Below are 23,492 nucleotides of genomic sequence, written 5' to 3'. Positions count from 1 at the left end.
TGCCATGTTGATGGCACAGAATTCTCACTGTCCTGAGGGTAATCAAGCTTGCCAGGCAAAGGGATTTAGCTGTTAATATGTATGGCACATGTAAAAAGCATTTTGTGATCCTTGTGTGCCAAAGATATGTTCTTTACTGGTTCAGAATTTCATGCATTTCAATCCACTTTCTATTCCAATCGTGTCTTTAAATCTTGAATTACAGCAAGTCGCAAATATTTTCTGGTGATAATCTGCGCAATGTTTTAAATGGAGCTTTGTTATCTAGATTTACAGGGTATAAAGCAATGGTTGTAATACTTCAAACACTTTAGAATTGTTAACATGTGCAAAAGCACGGTACTACAGTAGTTAGCACTGCTGCTTCACAGCTCCAGGGACCTGGGTTTGATTCCCAGCTTGGGTCACTCTGGAGTTTGCACATTCTCCTCATGTCTGCATGGGTTTCCTCCAATTTCTTCCCATAGTCCAAAAACACGCGGGTTACGTCAATTTGGCCATGCTAAATTAACTCTAGACGCGTAGGTTAGAGGATTAGTGGGTAAAATTATATACCAATATCAGGAGTAGGGACTGGGTGGGATTGCGGTCATTGCAGACTCGATGGGCCGGATGGCCTCTGTACTGTAGGGTTTCTATGATTGTTATGAATAACAAGACATTGTTTGAGCTTTCCACTCTTGTTCTTTCTAAACTTGTGCTGAAAGTATACCATGGCAAGAAAATAGTTTGCTAAAGGTCTCTATGTAAAGTAACATTAGACATGGGGTTGACTACCCAAATGTGTCTCAAACCCATGCAACAATCAAAAGACTTTTAATTCATCTCTTTTGTTCTAGAAGAGAATGAGAATCAAACTAACTTGACATTGCTACTAAGCTAAGCATGCATAGCTTATACAGACATGTGGTGATTTTGGAGGTACTAATATGAATTCTTTCTACTATTGAAGTAGAGAAACTCATTGGCAAACGTGTCACTTTTAGTTAATATAAATGGAGAAGTGTAACAGTTCTATTTAGATTAGTTTGTCTAATACAATAACAATCTGACTTGGTTCTGAAATGAGTTTTTGGGGCAGGAGGGAGAAGAGATCTAATGCACATCCCTGAAAGCAGAAAATCTGATTTTCTTCAGGTCACCCACTTCGGTCTCAATATGTAGGTATGCAATATTTTGGTTGGAATGTCAGGTATTGCAAAATGTTTTGCAGCTCTGCAGCATGGAACACATGAAACAACAAGTAAGGAAAATAATCTTGTCCAAATTTGCGGCAAGTACTTCCTGATCCAAAACGTTTCAAAGCACCAACTCCGTACAATATTTCTTGCTGCTCCACCCAAAAAGATATTGAAACTTGGCTAGGAATGTACTATACTGCCATACAAATGTTCAGCCATACAAATATTTGGTGTGAAACCAACTATCTTGCAGAAAAGTTAGCTCTCCACAGATGCTGTTAGACCTGTTGAACTTTCCTAGAATTTTCTGTTTATGCTTCAGATTCCAACATCTGCAATAATTTGCTCCTGCTTATAAGCTGCCAGGCTTTCCTACCTAATAAGGGATATGCCGAGCTACTGCTATGTATTGCACCATTAGCTGCTGGTCTGACAATATGCTAGAATATTGCTTATGGATTGTACTGAAATTCATCAGATGAAAGTAATTCGAGGCTGCCTGTGTTGGCAAATGGACTTATTTGTTTTACAAGCACAAATGTAAGTAAGCTGAATTATAAATAGAACTTGTTCAGATAAATCCTAATATGACAGGCTTTGTGGTGTGGCTATAAGTACAAGAATAAGGATTTCAACTAATGAAATCCAGGTGGCTTTTTGAAAATGAGGTCTGTTTAAACGTTGATTCAGCTGCCTCATTGCACTAATGTGGGATGACACTACAGCTGTGATCAGCTTGGTTTCCTAAAACCCATCTCTATTCTTCCTGTTTAAAAAGGCAACAGGAAAATTTAATTAAGAGGTGCAGGCGAGCAAAACAAGATCTCTCCACTTTTGTGAATTAATCTGCCATAAGCAGAAACTGAAGGCTGCTTTGTGACTAACAATAGTTAGAGTAGCCAAGTTTCTGAACTAGGATGTGGAGCCTTGTTTGGTTTAACACATTTGGTGTTTTGGAGGGCCTCAAGGCCACATTCATCCATTACATTGGCTTCAGTTTATACATTTCCTGCTAGTTGTTCAAGTCTTCCCTTCTGTTAGTGCATTAAAAGCAAATTTAGCAGTAAATAGAAACTCTACAATTACTCAGATTCAACTTCTGAAGATGAGCCAGAAAAGCAAGATAGTGGAAGACTCAGCTACTATTAAATATAGAATTATAATTTGGTGGGAAAAAACTTGGGCATCCAGTAAGCATCAAACACCTATCAAACCTTGTGCATTTGAGCACCTAGTCCTATGACACTAAAGTCCTCTAGACACTGTAGTTTAGCAATAATTGAGATAATAAGGATTTCTATTTGAATCCAAATGGGTAGAGTTGAGAAGGCAGACCAACAATAATGCATGATGTGCATTTATGGCTCATCTCTACCACTGCCAATCTTTTGCCCCCTCCTGTAGCCTAGCTATATCCCCATATATCCTACTCAAACTTGCTTTCCTTTTTTGTCATTTAACAAATTTAGTTAGAATACATTTGGTCCCTTCATCCCAAGTTGTTAACAGAAATTATAAATAGTTGAGACCATGGCTCTGAACCCTGTAGCATGCTGCTGTTTACATTTTTCCAAACTGAAAAATGACCTGTTTATTATAGCTGTTTTCTCTTAATTATTTATCCATGTTAGTCTATTACTTCAAACATTCCAGAGCAACCTTTTTGTATGGCAACTTTGTTTCTTTTTTTTTGCACGTTTTATTGAGTTTCTAAATGTCCTGCTACTACCTTGATTTTTGATTCCAGCATTTTCCCCAAGGACAAATGTTAGGCTAACTGGCTTTGGTGGCACTTAATTGCTTTAATTTGTAAATATTGAAGGCCTATATTCCTTCCTTCTACTTTTGAATACCAAATTCAGTCCATCATAATTTGCTGCCACTACATTTTTGGCTCTCCTCCATTCAAGTAGTGACTACACACTTATTATTAAAAATGAGTATGGTCCCCTGAAATCCAAAGTTTTTGCCACAACTTTACCAGTAATCATTTAACAATAGTACATGTAAGCACACAGTATTGTAATCTGAATAGCTCATGACTTTGCTTTACATTTTTATTCATAGAATGTCACACAAGTTGACATGGGGAAAGGGATGGGACCAGCTACTCCACAATTTGAGTGGTTCAACAGAGGGCAGTGACAAAGATATTTCTCCCATAAGAATAACCCATGATGGGCCAACCATTTCAGGGTCAGCTCACAGGGCAACATTTACAGTTTGGACATTCCTGATGATGCAATATCTCTTGCAATGCCAGGGACTTTGCCAGTGAAATCCTACCTCCTTGAATGGCTATATGGTTGATTTTTGTGCTGGGCCCCTTTTTTTCCTCCAGTTACTCATTACAGCTAAAGTGATGACCACACACCCACACCCCTGCGCTGCCCTGCCCCTCCCCCCCCCCCCCCCCCCCCAAAAAAAAAGTCCATTGGACATGGGTTCCCAGAGTCAGGAATTCTCCAATCTCCACACCCAACCTGGCAGCAAAATTCTGAAGCTTTGTTTAAAATGTATACACGATGCAAAATATGCTCCTATTATTTTCTGTAACCCTTTTGGGATTTGAACGGTTGAGTTTCATAATATATACTGATTAATCTTGCTTTTTGGTCAGAACTGTGGATTAGTCACTTCAGAGATTAATAATTCACTTGTGTGATCCACTGTTGCTTTAAGTGTGAAAAACAAAGCCCTTGGAGCAGTACATCATTTCCCATGGTCTCATTGTTCTGTTTTATGCAATGAGACATTCTTCATAATGAATCATTTGACATTGAGCATCATTTGGGTATTTTAACAAATTTGACACTTCAGGCTAAGACCTGGTTGTTTCAACATACCTGTACTATAGAATCTGACCAACATTTTTTCCCCATACACCTCACTTGCCTTCCCCTAAAATTTGCTGTCTGACCAAATGTTGCATCCAGTATCATTTAGGTATGTTTTTAATTTGTACTGCTACATTAGCATATTTCCACAGTCCTCCAGTATTTTTAGTAGATATTCTTTAAGCAATATGATATCAGCACAGTTGTACAACTAGCTAATTTTAGGTGTGCCCTGATCTGAAATTGCCCTTGCCTGTTCACTGTCTAGATGGGATCACTGAATAATGACCAGATACCATTCTTTGCTCATTTACCCATTTAAATTATTTGAAATGTCCAGTTATACTTCTGTTTTTTTTTGTAGTACTGAATAAAGGCAAATCAGATGTATGAATTGGAGTCTTCACTGTTTAGGTGGTGGGTGCACCTGGCCTTTGTCATCAGGTTTGTGAAAGAAAAGAATTCCTGTTTTTGTGCCAAGCAATTTTTAAAACTCCCTTACTCCTATTTCTGTATCTGCTGAAAGTGTTGCTCATAGAATCTTTTTGACACTTTCCAAAGGAAGCGCCACTTCTATTGTGAAGACCGTTTGGGCATTTTTTTAACATGTTAAAAGTGTTATGTAAATGTGATAGTTTTTGTTTTTAAATATGAATTTTCTAAATCAACTGCATTATTGTGGTAAGCCCAGAAAAAAGCTGATCTTCTCTACCATCTTTAAATAGCTTCCTCCTCTAGAGAAATTGAAACATTATAAACATTGTCCCTCTTCTAATTGGAATAAAAATAGAAAAAAAACAATCAGGTGCTAATGGGGATATTTTAAAAGTTGCAAACCTAATTGTATGCAATACCTGAACATTTGAGGATGCTCAGCTGTTGCAATCTGTTTCAAAACTAACCAGAGTTTGCAATGAACAAGTTGAGGTCATTAGAAAAAGTACTGTAATAGCAGAACAAAAGCTAGAAACATTGTTTGGAGTCTGGATGAAATAATTGTGCAGATTAAATGGTAATTTTTAGGAGGTGGTGAGAGATGTAAATTGGTTAATGTGGAAGTAGGTGCAAGCATAATTGTAAATCCTTCCATTGCCTCCCCTCCTTCCACTTTGAGACCTTTTGTATTTGAGCAGCTAACTAAGAGTTTATGCTAGGCAGAAGATGGGATGTCTGCAAAGGAGAATATTGAGTTTAGAGGTGACTGAAATATGAAAGGGTGGAGGCAATTAATGTTGCAGCCAGTTGTGGATTTTGGCTGAACAATTTAAGTTTATATAACCTGACTTAAGACTAAACTATTGACAGGGGAGGTGATTGGAATCAGGAGCAAAGGAGAGGAGTTAATATTGGAAGCCAAAATCCATCCTTCCTGTGTTTAAACTTGAGGAATTTTCACTCATTCATGACTTGCCATCCAATGTCTTCTACAAGGAAATGCAGGTATGTGAAAACTATGAAGAAGAGTGGGTATGGCTATGATTCCCATCATTTTATTTTAGTCTCTGTTCTACCCAGCTGAGTTCTATGATCAGCTCTTTCTATCTACCTTCTGCTTGCTATAAAACTGGGGGTGAGGCTGTTTTCTTGCATTTTAAGTAACTGCCACACTTCGCTTCCTGCCATTTCCGCCCCCCCCCCCCCCAAAAACCCTGGGCAATTCCTAATATATTCTATTGAGTGCAAATGAAAACACAAGAATTGACTTTTCACTTCAGATTGTGTATCATCATGCTAAATTGTCAGAATTGGTAAATATGCTCTAATCTATACAGCAATGTGTATCTGACTTTTTATATCACTATATTTAGCAAACTACTGCTGTACTTGAAGCCAACCTACTCCTTAACTAGCAGATGCTGGTTAATGCCTGTAGATATAGTGGGAGCAAAATGAGTAAAGTCTGAGTAAGCTAACTTACTAGCCACATGTAAATGTCTGGGATTGTTTTATTTTATGGGACTTCTGATTTGTCTATCATTGCTCCCTCTACCTGCACCCACCCATTTCTTGTTCTTGTATAGGGAAACTGGAATGTTGGCTATTTTTCTTGGCTCAGTCGCTTAATTTAATTCTTGGGCATTTTCACAATTTTTGTACTGTTGCCAAGCTTTTAGGCTCATGATCAAGAATACCAGGAGTTGCTAACAACACCAGTGTCCAATTTAATGTAATGCTGTATAATTAGTTAATGCTTAAAAATGTACATTCATTCAATGTACTTTTTTGTTTGTTGTTTTTGCTGTCAGGAGTCCTTCAAACTATCTCCTAACATAATAAATAACAACATGCACAACCAAAATGCTATTCATAACAGTCTCCCTCTCTGGTCCTCCTTACCTAACTTTTAAAAGATGTTTAACTATGATGCAAATTCTGACATATATAAGCTGACCCTTTCTTGGTCCCCAAAAAAAATCCTGTTTTTGGGCATGTGCTCACTATATAGCTTGACATCTTTGTCAGCCACAGCATGCTATACTTGTAATAGCTGCCTCAATTTTTGTCCCCACAAATGCATGTTTATCTTTTTTACACTGGGATCAAGAGACAAAATTCAGTATGTCGCAGAGATCTTGCATCAAAAACAGATGCCATTTGAAAATGGCAATTATCCATCCCCATACAGGCATTTCACTTTGAAGCATCAAGTTGACTTATACGCTAACATGCATATTCACTGTCCCCTCTGATCAGTGGTATAATTGAAATAGGTATTGCATCAGTCAAAATGTAATTGGATTCTCAGTTGGAGCAAATGAGCTTTGCTGTATCCACGTGGCCTTGATTTTCTTGTTTTGAAATTACTTTGCCTAATATTGTATAGCTGGCTCTAACATGTACATAATTCTAAATATTAGGCATATGTTCCATGTATTTCAGCCCTACTCATTGGGGATACTTATAGATTCACTAATAACATTTAAGCAGCACAGTGGTCAGCACTGCCTCACAGCACCAGGGACCTGGGTTCAATTCCCAACATGGGTCACTGTGTGGAGCTTGCACATTCTCCCCATGTGTGCATGGGTTTCCTCCCACAGTTCGAGAATGTGTAGCTTAGGTGGATTGGCCATGCCAAATTCCCCCCTCAGTGTCAGGGGGACTAGGTAAATGCATGGGGTTATGGGATAGGGCCTGGGGGGGACTGTGGTCAGTGCAGACTTGATGGGCTGAATGGCTGTCTCCTGCATTGTATGAATCTATGATTCCAACCATTATGACGATGTATTCATCACTAGGGCACAGATTAAATTTAGTCATGTCCATTTGGTAGACTGTAAACACTAAAATACATAAACATGAGGGAAAAATAATGCTGTAGCTGCTTGTGTACTATGACACCAATTCAGGATTTTAAAGATACTTTCAAAACTAAATATTTACTTGCCCATCCAATAAAGCAACCCAGCATGCCTGCTTGTTTTGATTTCCATTTAGTTTAAAAGACAAATTGTGTTTGTGTAGGTTTTTGGGATGTTATAACATTGGAAGTCATTTGGCTCCCTTATGCAAGTTCTGCAGTACAATCCTTTCCATCCCATTCTAACACCATGGCCTTGCAAGTTTATTTCCTTTTTGAAAGTTCTTGTGCTTGCTCTCTCTCTCCCTCTCTCTCTCTCTCTCTCTCTCTCTCTCTCTCTCTCTCTCTACCTACCTTGGTTGGAGCAAATGGCAACAAGTTGCAGGTCCTATCATCTTAGTTTTTAAAGAAATCCATCCTCTATACATCTCTTGCTTAAAACATTTAAACCGACTATGTCCACTAGTCCTTGCTAATGGGATCGGATGTTCTTTGTCCATCTTCTCCAAATTGGTCATAATCTTGTACTCATTTGATCTCCCTTCAACCTTTGCTCCAAGGTGAATCCCAACCTTTTAGCTAAATTCCTTCATCTCTAGTAAATTTCTGAACCCTCTTGATGACCTAGTGGTTACCAGAAGTGCACATAACACTCTGGTGGACTAAACAGACTTTTTACTTCCCTTTTTCAACACACTGCCTTTTTTTTTTGATCCCTTATGCTTTGCTAGCTAATCACAATATATCCTTCCACCTTCAAAGGTCTATGTGTATGAACCCCAAGGTTCAATTTGTCTTTGCATACATTTTAGAATTATGCTAGTATGTCTATATTATCTGTCTCTTTGTCAAAATGCATCATCTTGCGCTTAAATTTCTACCCCCTGATCTTGCCTATTCTGCTGACCTTTGTCCTCTTGCAGTCAGTTAGTATCATCGTTATTGTCTATCACACCTCCAAGTTTGGATTAATCGGATTTTAAAATTTTGCTCCATGTTAATATTTATTTATGGTATCAAAGTATTTTGGTAGCATCGTGGCTGACTAGAGATGGCTGAATCCTGAACATCTGCCAGATGGGGCCTGTAGATGGTGAGCAAACCAACACAAGGGAAAGCCTATTTGATATTGTCCTTGCCCATCTGTTATGGATGCAAATATCCATCACCTTTAGTAGCAATAACTACAGCATAATTCTTGAGATGATATCACATGGACATTCAATGTCGTGTGGCATCATCAGTATTTAATGATTCAGAACAGATAATTTTGAGCATGGTTGGAGTGTCACTCCCAGGCAACTGAAGAGTATTCTGTCACACTCTTGTCTTGGGAGAAGCATTTGGGGAGTCGGGTGGTCAGTTACTTGTTACAAAATTCAAAGCCTCTGACCTCTTGCTGATCCAGTTTGTTGGCTATCTACAAGGTTGAGTGTGATGGAATACTCTTCTTGCCTGGATGACTGCTTCTCCAACAACGCTCAAAATTATAAGCAATAAAGCTGCCTGCTTGATCAGGGTCTCATCCACCACCTTAAACACTGCTTCCATTACTGTTGCATAGTGCCAGTAGTGTGTACCATTTACAAAATGCACTTCAGCTTCCAAACCCATGACCTGTACCACCTTGAAATTTGGGGGCAGGAGATGCATGGGAATACAACCGCGTGCAAGGTTTCCTCAAGTCCTGTACTATCCTGACTTGGATATTGCTGGTTCTTGGCTGTCAATAGGTCAGAAAAAACTAAAATTCTGTTCCCAATGCCCCTGAGTGTACCTTCACCATTTTGGATTGTAGTGGTTGAAGAAGGCTGCTCACCACCACTTCACAGGCAATTTGGGATGAGCAATCAATGCTGACATTCCATTGCTTGATCTCCCTAATTAACAAACTCCCCAGGTGCTGTTGATTTTCTGATTATTGTTTCTTGAGATTACCTACATTTCAAATGGACTCCCTTGGTTACCAGGAATGTTCTTGCACCCTTGAATAAGGAGGTCACATTAACCACTTGTCCAGTTCTCTGGCACCTCTCCTGTATCTAGTGAAGATTGGAGGATTTTTGGAAGGCCTTTGTTATCTGGACCCCCTACTCCCATTAGGAACCTGAACTATGACTTGCCAACATCAGCACAGACAGGATGTAAATCAAAAGGCTGACAATCAGGTTTCACCTATTATCTCAATCCTCTTACTTTGAACAATATTTTGTCAGCATCCATGCCTTTGAAAATACTAAAACAAAATATTCATCAAGTATTCTAACCTCTTTCTGTAAGCATTTTGGCATGCCCAGTGGAAGTATGCCATAAGCATAATTTTAAACATGGACTGTATTTGCATAACTTTCCTGGAATTTTTTTAAATCAAAGGACAATTAAACTACTGTTAACATGGCTGGCAAGGTTCAGGTAACTTTACAATTTGTGTAAACTCAACTACCTCAGGTGCTGGGAACTTCCTAATTGAAAGACTGAGTAGAATACCATGGATATAAAAGGACAAAACCATTTGTGGAATTAACACTTGCTTGTGGACTTGCCCAAAAACTAAAAATCCATGGACTTTTTGTCCGAGCTTGAAACTTAGCTATGGAGAAACCAGATCATCACGAGTTGGTGTGAATGTTCACCATCCATCCTCCATTTGTATAGCAATGGCTTCAAACTTAATTCTGGGTGAACATAACATAAGAACATAAGAAATAGGAGCAGGAGTAGGCCATCTAGCCCTTCGAGCCTGCCCTGCCATTCAATAAGATCATGGCTGATAGAAGTGTTCACCTGATCAAACTGATCAAGATGACCAAGCTTCTACAAGTGCCAGGGAGAAACCAGGCAGTCAGCAAACAACACAATGAGAAGCAGCAGCAACATCTATGCTTAAACTGGACCTGTAACATCATAAGGTCTCCAAACCTGTTTTAAGGGACACCAGTACAGAAAACCAGCCTTTTAAACTACACCTAACTTTATGACCTCCTGAAAAATCCACGTCTTCAAGGGAATCCTGCAACAACATTTAAGACTTTGATTATTGAATTCACCTAGCCACACAAGTGGAAAAGAACTCCTCTTTACCAGGACAATTACATGACTTGCAAACTATTCCCTTGTTTGTGACTTGCAAACTTTTTAAATTTTTTTCATGTGTGCATGTCATAGCATTATATTTTTCAGGGCAAAAATGTGAATAAACAACAATTTAAACTTATGAAAGCTTGCCACTGGTTATTTAAATTGACTGTACTCTGCTTAAACACTTTCCTTTTTGAAGAAAAAGATTATGGACAGTAAGGAAAAAAAAGAGTTTCAGTTCTTTCAAATCAACATCTTTACTCCCAATTTGTTCTATCCTGCTTACTGGTTACATACTGGTAGGTTATTAAGGTTTTGACTGCCATTCTATTTTTATTGTCTCTATGCAAGTCTTAATTTATTCTTCATTTTCTATTCAAACTCATTAATTTTGCTCCTGCTTGAAGAATTCACCTGACCTCCTATCTCCTTTTTTTGTTTGTCCCTTATTTTCCTGATCAGTTCTAGCTGTTATTTCCTGGCGTTTCATCCTGAAATGTACTTGGTCTAGTCCTGAAAGCATCTTGAAATTGTCAAACTGTTTAATATTTTTGGGCAAGATCCCCCTCCCCAATTAGTCCTCTTTTTTCCCCCCAAGTTCTATATTAAATTTTTTCTTGTTAGTTTCGGTTATCAATTTAACTCCTACCCACTTCTCCAACAGACACTTTGCCCAGCTTATTCCACAGCAGTGCCTCCTTCATAATTGGACTGAGGTAGTGCTGCTTAAAAGTTCTGCTGAACACATTTTAAAAATGTATTTCCCCTCCTATGCTTTTTATTTTGTTCTAACATTACCTTGATTTGTCTTTTGGATGATTAGCTCCCCTGATGTCACTACGTTATTCCCCTTGAACATCTGATTTGCTTTTCTATCTGTCATATGATGTTGTGGCCCATTGAACATCCCTAGTAGTGTTTAGTTTCTCAACTTTAAACAAATGTGTTTTTGAGTGACAAGGAGATCCTGTTTCCAACTGTACAATGTCTTTCCTAATCAATTCTATCAGCCACCTCCCTTAGTTTTCCTGAGCACATGTTCAGGTCTGTTGGCATCTGGAAATGTTGGCCTTGTTCTCTCTCCACAGATGCCGTCAGACCTGCTAAGGTTTTCCAGCGTTTTTTGAACAAGTCATTTTGTTTTAAATGTGAGTTGTATTCCTTGTCTGCTCCTAACTGAAATGGTATTCCTTTCTTCTCTGGTACAATCCATTTCTTTTATGTGGTCTTCCTTTTTTTTCTTCTAATGTGCTGATGCCCATCCCTAGCCAGTTTAGTTTAAACCCTCCCAAGCCACACATCCCTGCATTCCTGTTGATATGCAACCCATTCCTGTTGAATATGGATGCCATCTGTCTCAGAACTAGTCTTTGTAGTTTTTGAATGAAATTGCTAGGCTTAGTTCTAGGCTCCTTTTGCTAATTTTCTCTACCTTGAAGGAGGGTGATGCAACCATTGTTTCCCTAATCAAACTGTAACTCCTTTCCATGCCGATGATATTGAAACGTAAAACTAAGTTGGATATGCTGCAGTTAAAGCTTTGGAGCTACAAAAAAAACTGAACTGCTGTAGCATTTTGTTTAACAACAGCCACTGGGCTTGCTAAATTGTTTTTGCATGGATCATTAAATTAACGGAATAAATTCATTCATTATAGTAAATTGAAATTGACTCCCTTTTCTGATGGGTACCAACTTTGTATTGGGAAGGTGAAGACAGCACCCAAGAGAAATGAATCAATGTTATGAAAAGTAACCATCTCTTAATGCAGTTCTCATTTGCATCATGAACTTCAACTTGAAGTCTGGCTAGGAAGAAGGAAGGGGAATGTTGCGTGCTAATATTTGAACTTTGATTTCCTCTGATATTTCAGTGACTCTAGGTTAACTGAATACAGTAAAATGTGATTGCATTGAATTGAGGAGAAGGATATTTCTTGAGTTTTTGGTAAATAAATCATTACTCTGAAAAGGATACTTTATTCTAAATAATGTGTCATTAGACATAACTGTACACCTGAACTATTTACTATGTCTTTGTTATCAGATGATTCTAAAACTATTCCACCAAGATTTGAGCAGTTATTTTCTATGTCTGAAGATTGCCATTTGAATCACTGCTCTTTTTTTACAATCACATCTCCCAGCTTTAAAGAGACTAAGGGTTGAACTCTTTGAGAACACAATCTTATTTACAGTTCCTGATTTTTTTTTTTGTGTAGTAGGTCTTGAAACAAAATTATTTTGACTTTCCTTCATCAGACTGCCAAGGCATTTCTTCCCAAGATGCTGGAAATGAACCATGGACATATTGTGACAGTGGCAAGTTCCTTAGGGTTGTTCAGCACTGCTGGTGTTGAGGTTAGTACCTTTTTAACTATTGCTCCAGAAAAATGTTCATTTTTTAGGTGTATTTTCTCATTTTGAAGAACAAGCAATGCCTTAAGTGTCTAAAATCTAAAACATTCCACAATCCCAGATTGTTTTTGAAGTGAAATGCTTCATGTCTTGGTGTCTCAGCATATCAATTATATTTTCTAGTCAATATATAGATATTTGCTCAATTATAGCAAGATACTAATAGAATTTAAGCAGCTAAAATATTATTGTTTCGCGTTGTGCAACACTATGTTTGGAGGACTAGAAGATCTCATGATGGCAGCAGCGAAGGGGAAAAGAGAATTTGAAGCATTTTGCATGGACTCTTCCCCCTCCTGGGCCTTTGTGTAATCAATGGAACTCAGTTACTAAGCTTTGAAACTGGTATTCACCCCACCCACCTCCAAAAGGTTGAACATTCCTAAGTTACATAGTGTTCAGCACCGAAACTGTATACCTTGATTTGAGTCTGTCTCTTTCCTCCCCCACCCTATGATTCCGACTGAATTTTTTTTTTGAAACTAGTTTGGTGAGCAATATTTCCTTAATTTACAAATTAGTTACTGAACTGATAACACTATCCACCATTTTTAATGCCTCAGTCATCTCCTGTGTTGTCATATTCTGGCCTTTTTTTGATTCCCTCTTCCTTGCATTGGGCCCCTTTTTTTACAGCTGGTCAGCTATTCTCTTGTTTACATGTGCTCAACTTCAAATCCATTTACAATGTTGTGCCACTGTGCTCCAATTAAGACAACTTTGTTCAGCCAAGCAGAAGAAAAAATGACAGTGAATAAGGAAAGGGAGGACAGCAAGCTCTTTCACATGATGTTCTTATGCTCATTTGCTCTGTCTGTCTGTTTTTTAAAGTTGCTATCAATGTAAGAATTGCCTTACTCCAACATATATAACCGGTGTTTTGCTGCCATTTCATCAGTAATTTGGTATGTAATAATGTTGCACCTTTAAAACGAGTTCTAATACATAAAGCAAAGGAATTTAAGAAATTGTCTAAAGTACAGGAGGGTTCTGATGATTTAAAGAGTATCTTTAGTTCCCTTTTTATGAAGCACTTATTATTTATCTAGTTAATTAATTTCCATAGTGCATCAAATGCACATTATTCTCCATGCTACTAGAAAAGTTGATGAGTGAGATTTTTTATCATTTTTGTCTGTTTGTTTTTGGACAGCTATGACACAAGAGCATTTCCTAAAAACTATCCAACTTAAATCTTGTAACATCATAAGATTTGGCCCCTCAAGCCTGTTCTGATCAATTAGTAAGATCATGACTGAACTGATTCTAGTATCCATTTTCCTGCCTGCCCAGTCAGTGACATTTGGACATATTTGATCAAGAAAGATACCACTGAAACAACCAGTCAGCAGCAAGAATGTTCACACAAACTGACCTGTTACAAACACACTTAGACCCACCCATATTCAGCTTTTCCAAGGAATTCTCAAGGTAGCAACTTCTCTTTCCAGAGCATTCTTTACATGGTGTAACTGTAAATTTGTTTTCCCCAATGTTACTGATGTCCCCATGTAAACTTGCAAACAATTTTTAGATAATAAATAATTAGACTCCAGTGATGTTGTTGTGGTACTCCACTACTTACAATTGCCAACCTGAGGGACTCATTTATTCTGTTCCCTACAGCATCCACCTTGTGCAGTAATTTGTAGTAAGGGTTAATGTGCAACATGGGCAAATGTACTGTCCACATTATGTAAAGAGTGACATGATAGCCTATCTGTGGAAAGAGCAGGAGCGAACTCTGCATGAAGAAAGTACGTAGTTAGTGCTGTATCTTGGAGGCAAGCATGTATATAGCTGTGTGCTAACAGTACACAGTTTATGTTCAACCACAAGCCTCCAGGCCTCAGACACCAAACAACTTTTTAAACATGGTGGTGGCAGCAGGTGAAGAACCCCAAAATATCAATGAAAACATCTGAGAGGTGAGGCTATAGTGTTGTGCCTAAATCAAAGACAGGACTGGAGATTGCCTAAAAAGCTTCATTATAGGTGAAGAAGTGAAGGAAATTTCACTGTAGCTGAAAGGGACCCCACTGGTGCAAGTGTAGATCCACTGCCCAACCTGATCAGATGAAGTGTCAAAGGGTGAGAAAAATTCACTAAAAGGCTGAAGTAGCCTTTTAAAAATCAGAGCATGCTAATAACACTGCAGCTGGATCTAGATTGTGTGCCATCCCATTCAGCTGAGCTAAATGCGCACCTTGAAATCAGTTTTTGACACTCAGACCAACTTGAGCTCTGGGTGGCATGGTGGCCATGATTTGGCACTGTTACCTCACCACACCAGGGACCTGGATTCAATTTCCAGCTTGGGTTACTAATTTGTGTGGGTTTCCTCTGGGTGTTCAGGTTTCCTCCCACAGTCCAAAAGATGTGCTGGTTAGGTGCATTGCCCATGCTAAATTCTCCCTCCAGGAACTGGAATGTGCTGGCTAGGGGATTTTCTCTAACTTCCTTGCAATGTCAATGTAAAGCAATTTGTGATACTAATAAATTTTTTTACTTTTCATGCCTAGGCCTACATGGACTCAAAACTGGGCATCATAGGAAAGTGAAATTTTAGGTTACAGGAGTACATCAGGATTAAGTAGGAAATCAAAGGTGGTGCAAGTTAATACATTCTTGTAATTGAAATTTTTGACAAGGCATAGATGAATCCTCAACATGAGGTATTAAAAGCCTTTTCACAACTATTTTAAACTCCAAGTTGTGGAGACCATAGACTTTAAATAAAAGGTCTTGAATACCTCTAATAAAGCACCAAAAGTGCAAGGAGACTCCAGAGTGAGGAATATGGTATTTCACACAACCTTTTGAAAATTCTGACAGTACCCAAACTGCAACAGCTAGTGGCAGTGCAGAATGAACAGATGGTTGTGAATGAAGGAATGTTATCTGGTGCAGTGCAAAAGCAACAAAACCTGCCAAAAAAAAATTATTTCATTGGAAAATGATCATATCAAAAGTGAGGTGGAAGAACGCAACCAGCACAACAAGCAGAAAAAATACTCAGCCTCTGCCCTGAAAGGCTTATTACATGAGCCTGAGAGCTTAATGTTGAATACAACTTGGGGAGGGGGAAGCTGCTTTGGAACTATCAAAGCACCATGCATCTTGTCAAGAGGTCAACAAGAAAATGAACAGCTAATTGTTCTTCACAATCAAATGTAAAAGGAATACATAGTTATGGAACCCTACAGTGGAAGGAGGCCATTTGGCCCATCAAGTCTGTACTGGGCACAATCCCACCCAGGCCCTATTCCTGCAACTCCATGCATTTACCCTGCTAATCCCCATGACACTAGAATCAATTTAGCATAGCTAATCAACCTTATACATCTTTGGACTGTGGCAGGAAATTGGAGCACCCAGCGGAGATCTGTGCAGAAAGGGGTAGAATGTGTAAACTCCACACGGCAACACAAGGCTGGAATTGAACCTGAAACTCTGGCACTGAAGCAACAGTGCCAACCACAGTGCTGCTGAAGACTATCTTGAACAGCAGAAAAAAACGAGCCCTGAATTATGAGAAATCTCGATCGGGCAACTGAGCTTCACAAAGGAAAAGAACTTGTTGAACAACATTCATGTGCTCCAAAGATCCCTCGAGTCACCATTTGTTTGTCTGGAAAATCATGAGAAGCAAAATTTAATGTCACTATGCCAACTGGTTCTTTTTAGAGAAGATTCATCAATGCTCAATATTCCAGGAGGTAGCCAGAGGTACAAAAACTGCAGAGCTGAAGGAAATGGTAGAACATTTAGAAAACAAGAAAAATATCATTTCCAAAAATGCACATGAAGAAATGGAAAGCAAACTTGTTAATACTATGCATGGAAAAAGTGAAAGTATGCAGAAGTCAAACTACAAAGTGAAGGACTTCCAGAGGAAAAGGTATTCAAGTACAATAGCAACAGAAGTAGAAAACTTAGCTCCAATTTGACAATCAGTGTTCACTCCCACTTTTGCAGCAGAACCAAGTGAAAGATCAGATGGAAACAGAGGTTGTTAGGCTGAAGAATCAGCTGACTAGTAAAGAAGAGGCATTAAATGGAAAGGTTTTCCAAGCCGAGCAGATACTGAAACCATGAGTAGCATGATAGCAGAACTGAAATAAATTGAGACTGTCAAAGACCAACCTGACTAAGTGAAGCATGAGGACAAAGCTCCTCTTATCTGCAGCAAATATCAGAAATGTAATTCTGAAGAAAACACAGGATGCTTCAAACTTACTGAGAATCAATTGAGGTGTTGAAAATGATAAAGCTGGAATGAAAACCAAAAATCTAGAATGGCAAAAAGATTTTCAAAGAAGTGTCTGGAACAGCTGGTAGAAATAACATGGCATTTCCTTGTTTACTAATTACCTAGTTTTAATCCCAAAGCTTTAGCTACTGTTTTTCCTTTTGATATACTTTATTGCTTTTTGGTTTCTTTTATTCCCTACTGATTTCTATTAGTTATACATATATACCTGTTCAGTTCCTGATAAAACCACTTAATTGGATTCAAATTCCATTCACTACTAGTGACATGACCAATGTAAAAGAAAATGCTTGATTCCAAAATACTGACATGTATTAAATTTGATTTGCTTAGCACTTCCAAATGAAGCTGAAATGCTTCTGCTTCGTTCGTTCGTTCGTTCATTCTTTCTTTCATTCATTCTCCCACCCATTCCTCCAGAAACCACCCAATCTGGTAAGTGGCAGATTTACTAATGAAAGCATGATCTGTCTTGGTCACAGAAGGTCAGTACTATTCACACAACTGGTAAACTTGTTGCCCATGAATCAAATGTGCATCAGTGGCTTTGATTATAATTGAAATAAAAACTGTTCTGAACTATAAATTTATCCTATCATTTTAGGATTACTGTGCAAGCAAATTTGGAGCAATAGGATTTCATGAATCCTTGAGCCATGAGTTGAAGGCATCAGAGAAAGATGGGATCAAGATGACACTTGTCTGTCCATATTTAGTGGACACTGGCATGTTTCGTGGCTGCAGAATAAGGTGAGGTGAACAATGAGCTGTTGAGTGCATGAAGTTTAAATTGTATATTTAATTACTGAATTAAAAGTCTTGTGGTCAAAAAAAGATTTGTCTTCAGAGGAATGATGAGGGGTTAACTTCTGAGGAAATTTGACCTAGCACTTTGTATATCATTAGTTTACATTAAGCCACTTTAACCAGCTGTATTAAGGCTGGGTACACACTGTATAGTACAGGGTGTATTCCTTATTTATTCCCTTCAAAAGTATTTGGCAAAAGGAAGGAAAAGGTATTTTGGGGGTTAAGTGAAAATGCGTAGCTCAAGTGTTTTAAGTTTTTGGAGTGTCACATTGCAAACAATTTTTTGGTATTTATTTCTGATTGTTAATGAAGTTTTGTGTTTTTAAATTCAGAATAAATGCAGCATTGCCTTTTCATATTAGAATTTTCATGCCCATTTTTCTTAGCCATAGAATCACGATAGGCCATTCAGCCCATCGTATTTGCATCGACTATGACCGAGTATCATACCCGGTCCCTTTTACATAGCGAACCCACAAAACGGCATTAAGATGAATCCCCAGTTGAAAGGGGAATGTTACCAAAAAATTTCTAGAAATTGCTTGATTCTTTTCAAATAAGCATTCACTGAGAAGCAAATAGGACATTTTGTTTACTGGCTCGTCTGACGCACAGTTCAGGTTACCACTTTCTATCTTAGCATCCCTCTTACAAAACATCAGCATATCTTCCAGTGCTACATTGTTCATATGTTTGGGTGCCAGGGTAGATCATGACAAGTTGATATTTAATGAATGTAAGCCTCCAGCATTCTGAAATAAAGGCGTAGCTGAAAACTGATTAGTTTTCCATGATGTATGTTTTGGTAATTGTGTCATTTATTTATAGCTGAAAGGCATTTGTGTTGATGTCTATTTATACCTCAGGTTTGACGCACCTGCAGCATTTCAGGATATGAAATTTATTTGTTACTTCAAGCCACAAAAATGTAGTGGGGCAACCACTAAAGCTTTCAAGTTAGGTTTGAGCAGTGCAGGTGTGTACTACTTCAGACATGGTGCTTCAATTACTTACTTTCGCAATTAGAAGGAATAAGTAAACTGGACTTTCAGCAAGAATGCCTTGAGACCTGAGAATTTGTAGCACTGATCACCACATGACTACAATAGGAACTTTCACTGGTAAACTAGAGAATTAATCAAAAGAACCTTCAATTCATTAGCCCTACTTTCATAAAATAAAACTCGTATTTGCTTGAACAGATTTGGTTATCAGTTCTCTACAGAATCCCTACAATGCAGAAAAGGGTCATTTTGGCCCATCAAGCCTGTACTGACAACAATCCCTTGTATTTGCCCTGCTAATCTTCCTGACACTGAGGCAATTAAGCACAGCCAATCAACCTAACCTGCATATCTTTGAAATGTGGGAGGAAACTGGAGCACCTGGAGGAAACCCACACAAACATGGGAGAATATGCCAACTCCACACAGTGACCCAAGCTGGGAAACGAACCCTGGTCCTTGGTGCTGAGGCAGCAGTGCTAACACCGCCACCGTGCCATCTTTGATTTCATAAACTTCTTTGATATCTGATCTAACCATTGTCTACTCTTTATACCAATTTAGCTATCCAAGGCTTTCAACATAACAGGAAAAAAGTGATGTAAGGAATGAAATTAAAATATTCTTCGATTTTTAAAAAAGCCCTTCTTCCAAGCCTCATTTAGCTTTTCAATAAGTCAAGAAGTCTTTAATATTGCTGTTTTTATTGTCACCGATTTCATTCTCTACAGGAAGCCTCTGGTTCTTCCAGACTTTCTGTAGTTTGCATATAGTTCTTCCTACTTCAATAGTAATGGTTTGAATTATTTGAAATGCAACTAATTGTTTTTCACTTCTACAACTGGGTTTCTGATTTACATTTAGAACAAGCAGGTGATCAAGTAAAACTAGCTGTAGACACTCCTGAAATTGAAGGTTTATTAAACCTGTAGGGCAATTGCTAAATTAGTTCACTTCCAGCAGACTTTTAGGTCTTTCATTTACACTCTGGCAATATTTCCTTTTAAGCTGCAACCTATTCTACCTTTTTTCCCCATATATCCCTTAGGCTTTTTGTTCACCAAAATCAATTGTGAAATTAAAATTAAGAACTATCTAACATCAATTGTCATTTGTGGAAGCAAATACTAGCTTTTGTATGTATGTGTTGCCTAATTTTGCTCCTGAAAGATCTAGTTCTAATTGTTTATTTCTTATGCAATTTCTATCTACACTCTGTTCCCTTTTGTATCTTAACCTTCAGTCGCATCATTCCTTGCATTTCCTGGCAGTCCTAGTTTGTGTAATACAATATTCTGGTAAATTTGCATTGCACTCTCCAAGGCCAAGGTGTAGAGGGAGAATTGCACTCTAATCTAGATATGATCCAACTGGGGCCTTTATAGTTGAAATATGAATTTGACCCCTTCTGTTATCCTCTAGGTACACAAGCAAGCATTCCATTAGCTTTAATTGTTCCTATCTGTTCATGACATTTTAATGATCTGCATACCTGGACTCCCAAGTCTCTTTTGGACCATTAATGTTTCTAGCATTACACTATTTAGAAAATACATTCTATCCTTTATTGCGTCCAAGTGGATGACCTCATTTGCTTGTATTGAAATACATTTTCCATAATTTTGCCCATTCACTTAAATAACAATAACAGGATATGCTTCCACCTATGTTTCAAGTATCATCGGCAAACTTAGATGTGTGGCTTTCTACCCCTTTGTCTAAGTAGTTAATGAGTACAGTGACTACTTAAGGCCACGATTACAGATTCTTACAGATCAGCATTTGTCACATTCTACCAATTATTACAGATTTAACTATTGTTCCTATTCTCTATCTCTTGCTACTAAACAAATTTCTTAACCAGGGAAATGTTTGCCTTCACTGCTAAGAGGCTGCTAGCATTGATTTCCCTAAAAGCCTTCTGAAAATCTGTGCAAATAATATCAAACATTTTCCTATCCAATACTTGAGTCACTTGTTCAAAACAATCAGTCAGATTCATCATGGAATGATCTCTTTTCAAATCCAAACTTGACTCTGTCTGATCATCTGACTTTTAGATATTCCATTGCCATATCCTTAACCATAGACTAGCAATTTCATAGCAGATATTGGGGTAACAGGTGTATAATTTCTTGCTTTCCCAAACCTGTGCTCAATCAAGGGAAATGGTGGTAATGTCACTAGACTAAATCCAGAGGCCCAGGCTCTTGGTCACTATTTCCAATCCTACTGTGGTAGCTGTAGGGATTTAAATTGAGTTAGTTTCATGGCCATCATTACGGAGACTACTGTTTGTCAGAAAAACCTATCTGGTTCTTTCATGTTTTTTTTTTTGAGGAAGGAAATCTGCCATCGTTGCCTGGTCTATATCACTCCAGATCCACCACAATGTGGTAGGCTTTAAACTGCTCTGCAATCACTCCATTATGAGCAATAATTGCTGGCCTTGCTAGCAAAGCCTACATTTGAAAAACATTGGTACCTTGAATCTGGTTTCTGTCCCTACTGATTTTATCAAAATCACAGTTGACGTTATGTAACTGTGAATAAGGTAAACTATCCCTCATTCTTTCCCTGTCTGCAAACTTTGAAATGGGTGACAATATCATCCTCCTTCAACACCTCTCCAGTGTTATCCAGTTGGGTGGGATTGCACTTGCCCTTTTCAGTCTAATCATAGTAAGAAGTCTCTCAACACCAGATTAAAGTCCAACAGCTTTACTTGACAGCAAAAGCCACTAGCTTTCGGAGTGCTTGCTGCTTATGGATATTGATCACCTGATGGAGCAGTGAGCACTCTGAAAGCTAGTGACTTTTGCTATCAAATAAACCTGTTGGACTTTAACCTGGTGATGTGAGACGTCTTATTGTGTTTACACTAGTCCAATGCTGGCATCTCCACATCGGGTCTAATCATAGCCAGAGTGTCAATTTCATTTTTTTTCTTCCTGCTCCTGCACTGTTACTGCAGAGTATAAAACAATGTTGGATAAACTCAGCAGATTCAACAGATGCTACCGGATCCAGCATTTTCTGTTTTTATTTCAGAATTGCAGCATTTTGCTATTATCTTGAGTGGGCCAAGGGGCACCCCAGTTATCATGCCACCTCTTGGTTGTGATATCCAAAAAGTGTTACTTTTCCCATCAGTGCTGACAATACCCAACTGTACATCACTGCCAACCCTCTACACCTCAACTATCTTGTTGTCAGATTACTTATCAAAAATCAGTACTGAATAATAGAAATTTCCTCATTTTAATATTTGGATGACACAAGCTTTGTCCATGCCACAAAAGCTGCATTCTAGCCACCACCTCCCCCTCTCATCCTGGGAACTACCTTGTGTTGAACCAAACTGCTAGCAAACATGTTTTGTAGTTGACCACAGAACCTACACCCATGTTAATCCCACTAATAAAACCATCTATTTCCAACTCTGACATTGACATTGCCTGACTTGCTAGTACAGAAGCCTTTGTTCACGGCTTTGTTATTTCTAAACTTGACTATTCTAACATGCTGCTGGCTAGTTTCATGAATTCTGCTCTCCATAAACCAAGGTCATCCAAAACTTCCAGTATCTTTGCCTCCACCAACTCTGTTCATCCATTTGGAAGTCAGTGTAGGTCAATCAGCAGTACTTTAGTTTTAATTTTTGTTTTCAAATCCTTTACATGGCCTTGCCACCTCTGTTTCTTGAATTTGGGTGTTTTAAGCATCTGTAATTGTAATGGCACTGTTGGCTGCCTAGATCCTTTGCTCTAGAATGCCCTCAAAATCTCATCTTTTTTTTAAGGTACTCCTTTAAATCCACCTCTTCAATCAAACTTTTGGTCATCTGTCTTAATATTACCTGTCTTTATGTATAACACTTTGAAGTGCCTTGCAATGTACATTAAAAACACTGCATAAATACAAGTGTGATGGTGGTTTCCCTTTCATGTTGCCTTAATTAATGAAGTGATATGTCCATTCTAAAGGAATGGTTTCTGAATCAAGAACTTTAAGTATCCTGACAATTTTCCAAAGTTCTTGCCTATTTTCCTTTTAAACACAGTGAAGATCACCTGATCCTGAGGAATTTGTCAGTGTTTGACTTTTGTATGTCAATTAAATTCAATATTTATTGGCTGTCTTGCATTTTGCCCTCATGCTGTCCTTTTCCTCCATCAGTAAATACCAAAGTTTTTTTTGCAGTTTCCAATGGGTTTCAGACACCCAGTGTACTTTTGGCATAAACTATATAGTTAAAAAATACAAAACACTTCGTGCAAAATTTGTACTAGTTTAATGATACTTTGTGCTTTGCAAAACCCACACAATTATTGGCAGGAATGGTTTTAAGAATCTTTTTATAAAAACCAAAAGGACTGTTCTAAAACTCCTCTTGCAGGAAAGAATTTGAGCCATTCCTTCCACCTTTGAAACCAGAATACTGTGTGAAAGAAGCAATGAGAGCCATCCTCACAGACCAACCAATGATTTGTACACCTCGACTAATGTATACAGTAACATTCATGAAAAGGTAAGTAGGATAGATTAAAAAGAATTGCTTATCCATCAGAACAGAAGATTGTAAAGACTT

The 23,492-nt window shown here is 38.2% G+C and overlaps 1 protein-coding gene across 1 annotated transcript in view; it reads left to right on the top strand.

Moving 5' to 3' along the window:
• The window catches only part of LOC145346608 (retinol dehydrogenase 10-like), a 55,171-nt gene that overhangs the window by 21,924 nt on the left and 9,755 nt on the right, over window positions 1-23,492 (top strand). The window contains exons 2-4 of the mRNA XM_080194080.1: window positions 12,659-12,757; window positions 17,692-17,837; window positions 23,301-23,432. Coding sequence (XP_080050206.1) covers window positions 12,659-12,757; window positions 17,692-17,837; window positions 23,301-23,432 — 377 coding nt within the window. The remainder of the gene's footprint in view (window positions 1-12,658; window positions 12,758-17,691; window positions 17,838-23,300; window positions 23,433-23,492) is intronic.

Source organism: Carcharhinus amblyrhynchos, chromosome 8, assembly GCF_965287045.1.
Source record: "Carcharhinus amblyrhynchos chromosome 8, sCarAmb.v2.hapA, whole genome shotgun sequence".
In the NCBI taxonomy this organism is placed as follows: domain Eukaryota; kingdom Metazoa; phylum Chordata; class Chondrichthyes; order Carcharhiniformes; family Carcharhinidae; genus Carcharhinus; species Carcharhinus amblyrhynchos.
This window is presented reverse-complemented; position numbering and strand designations above follow the sequence as displayed.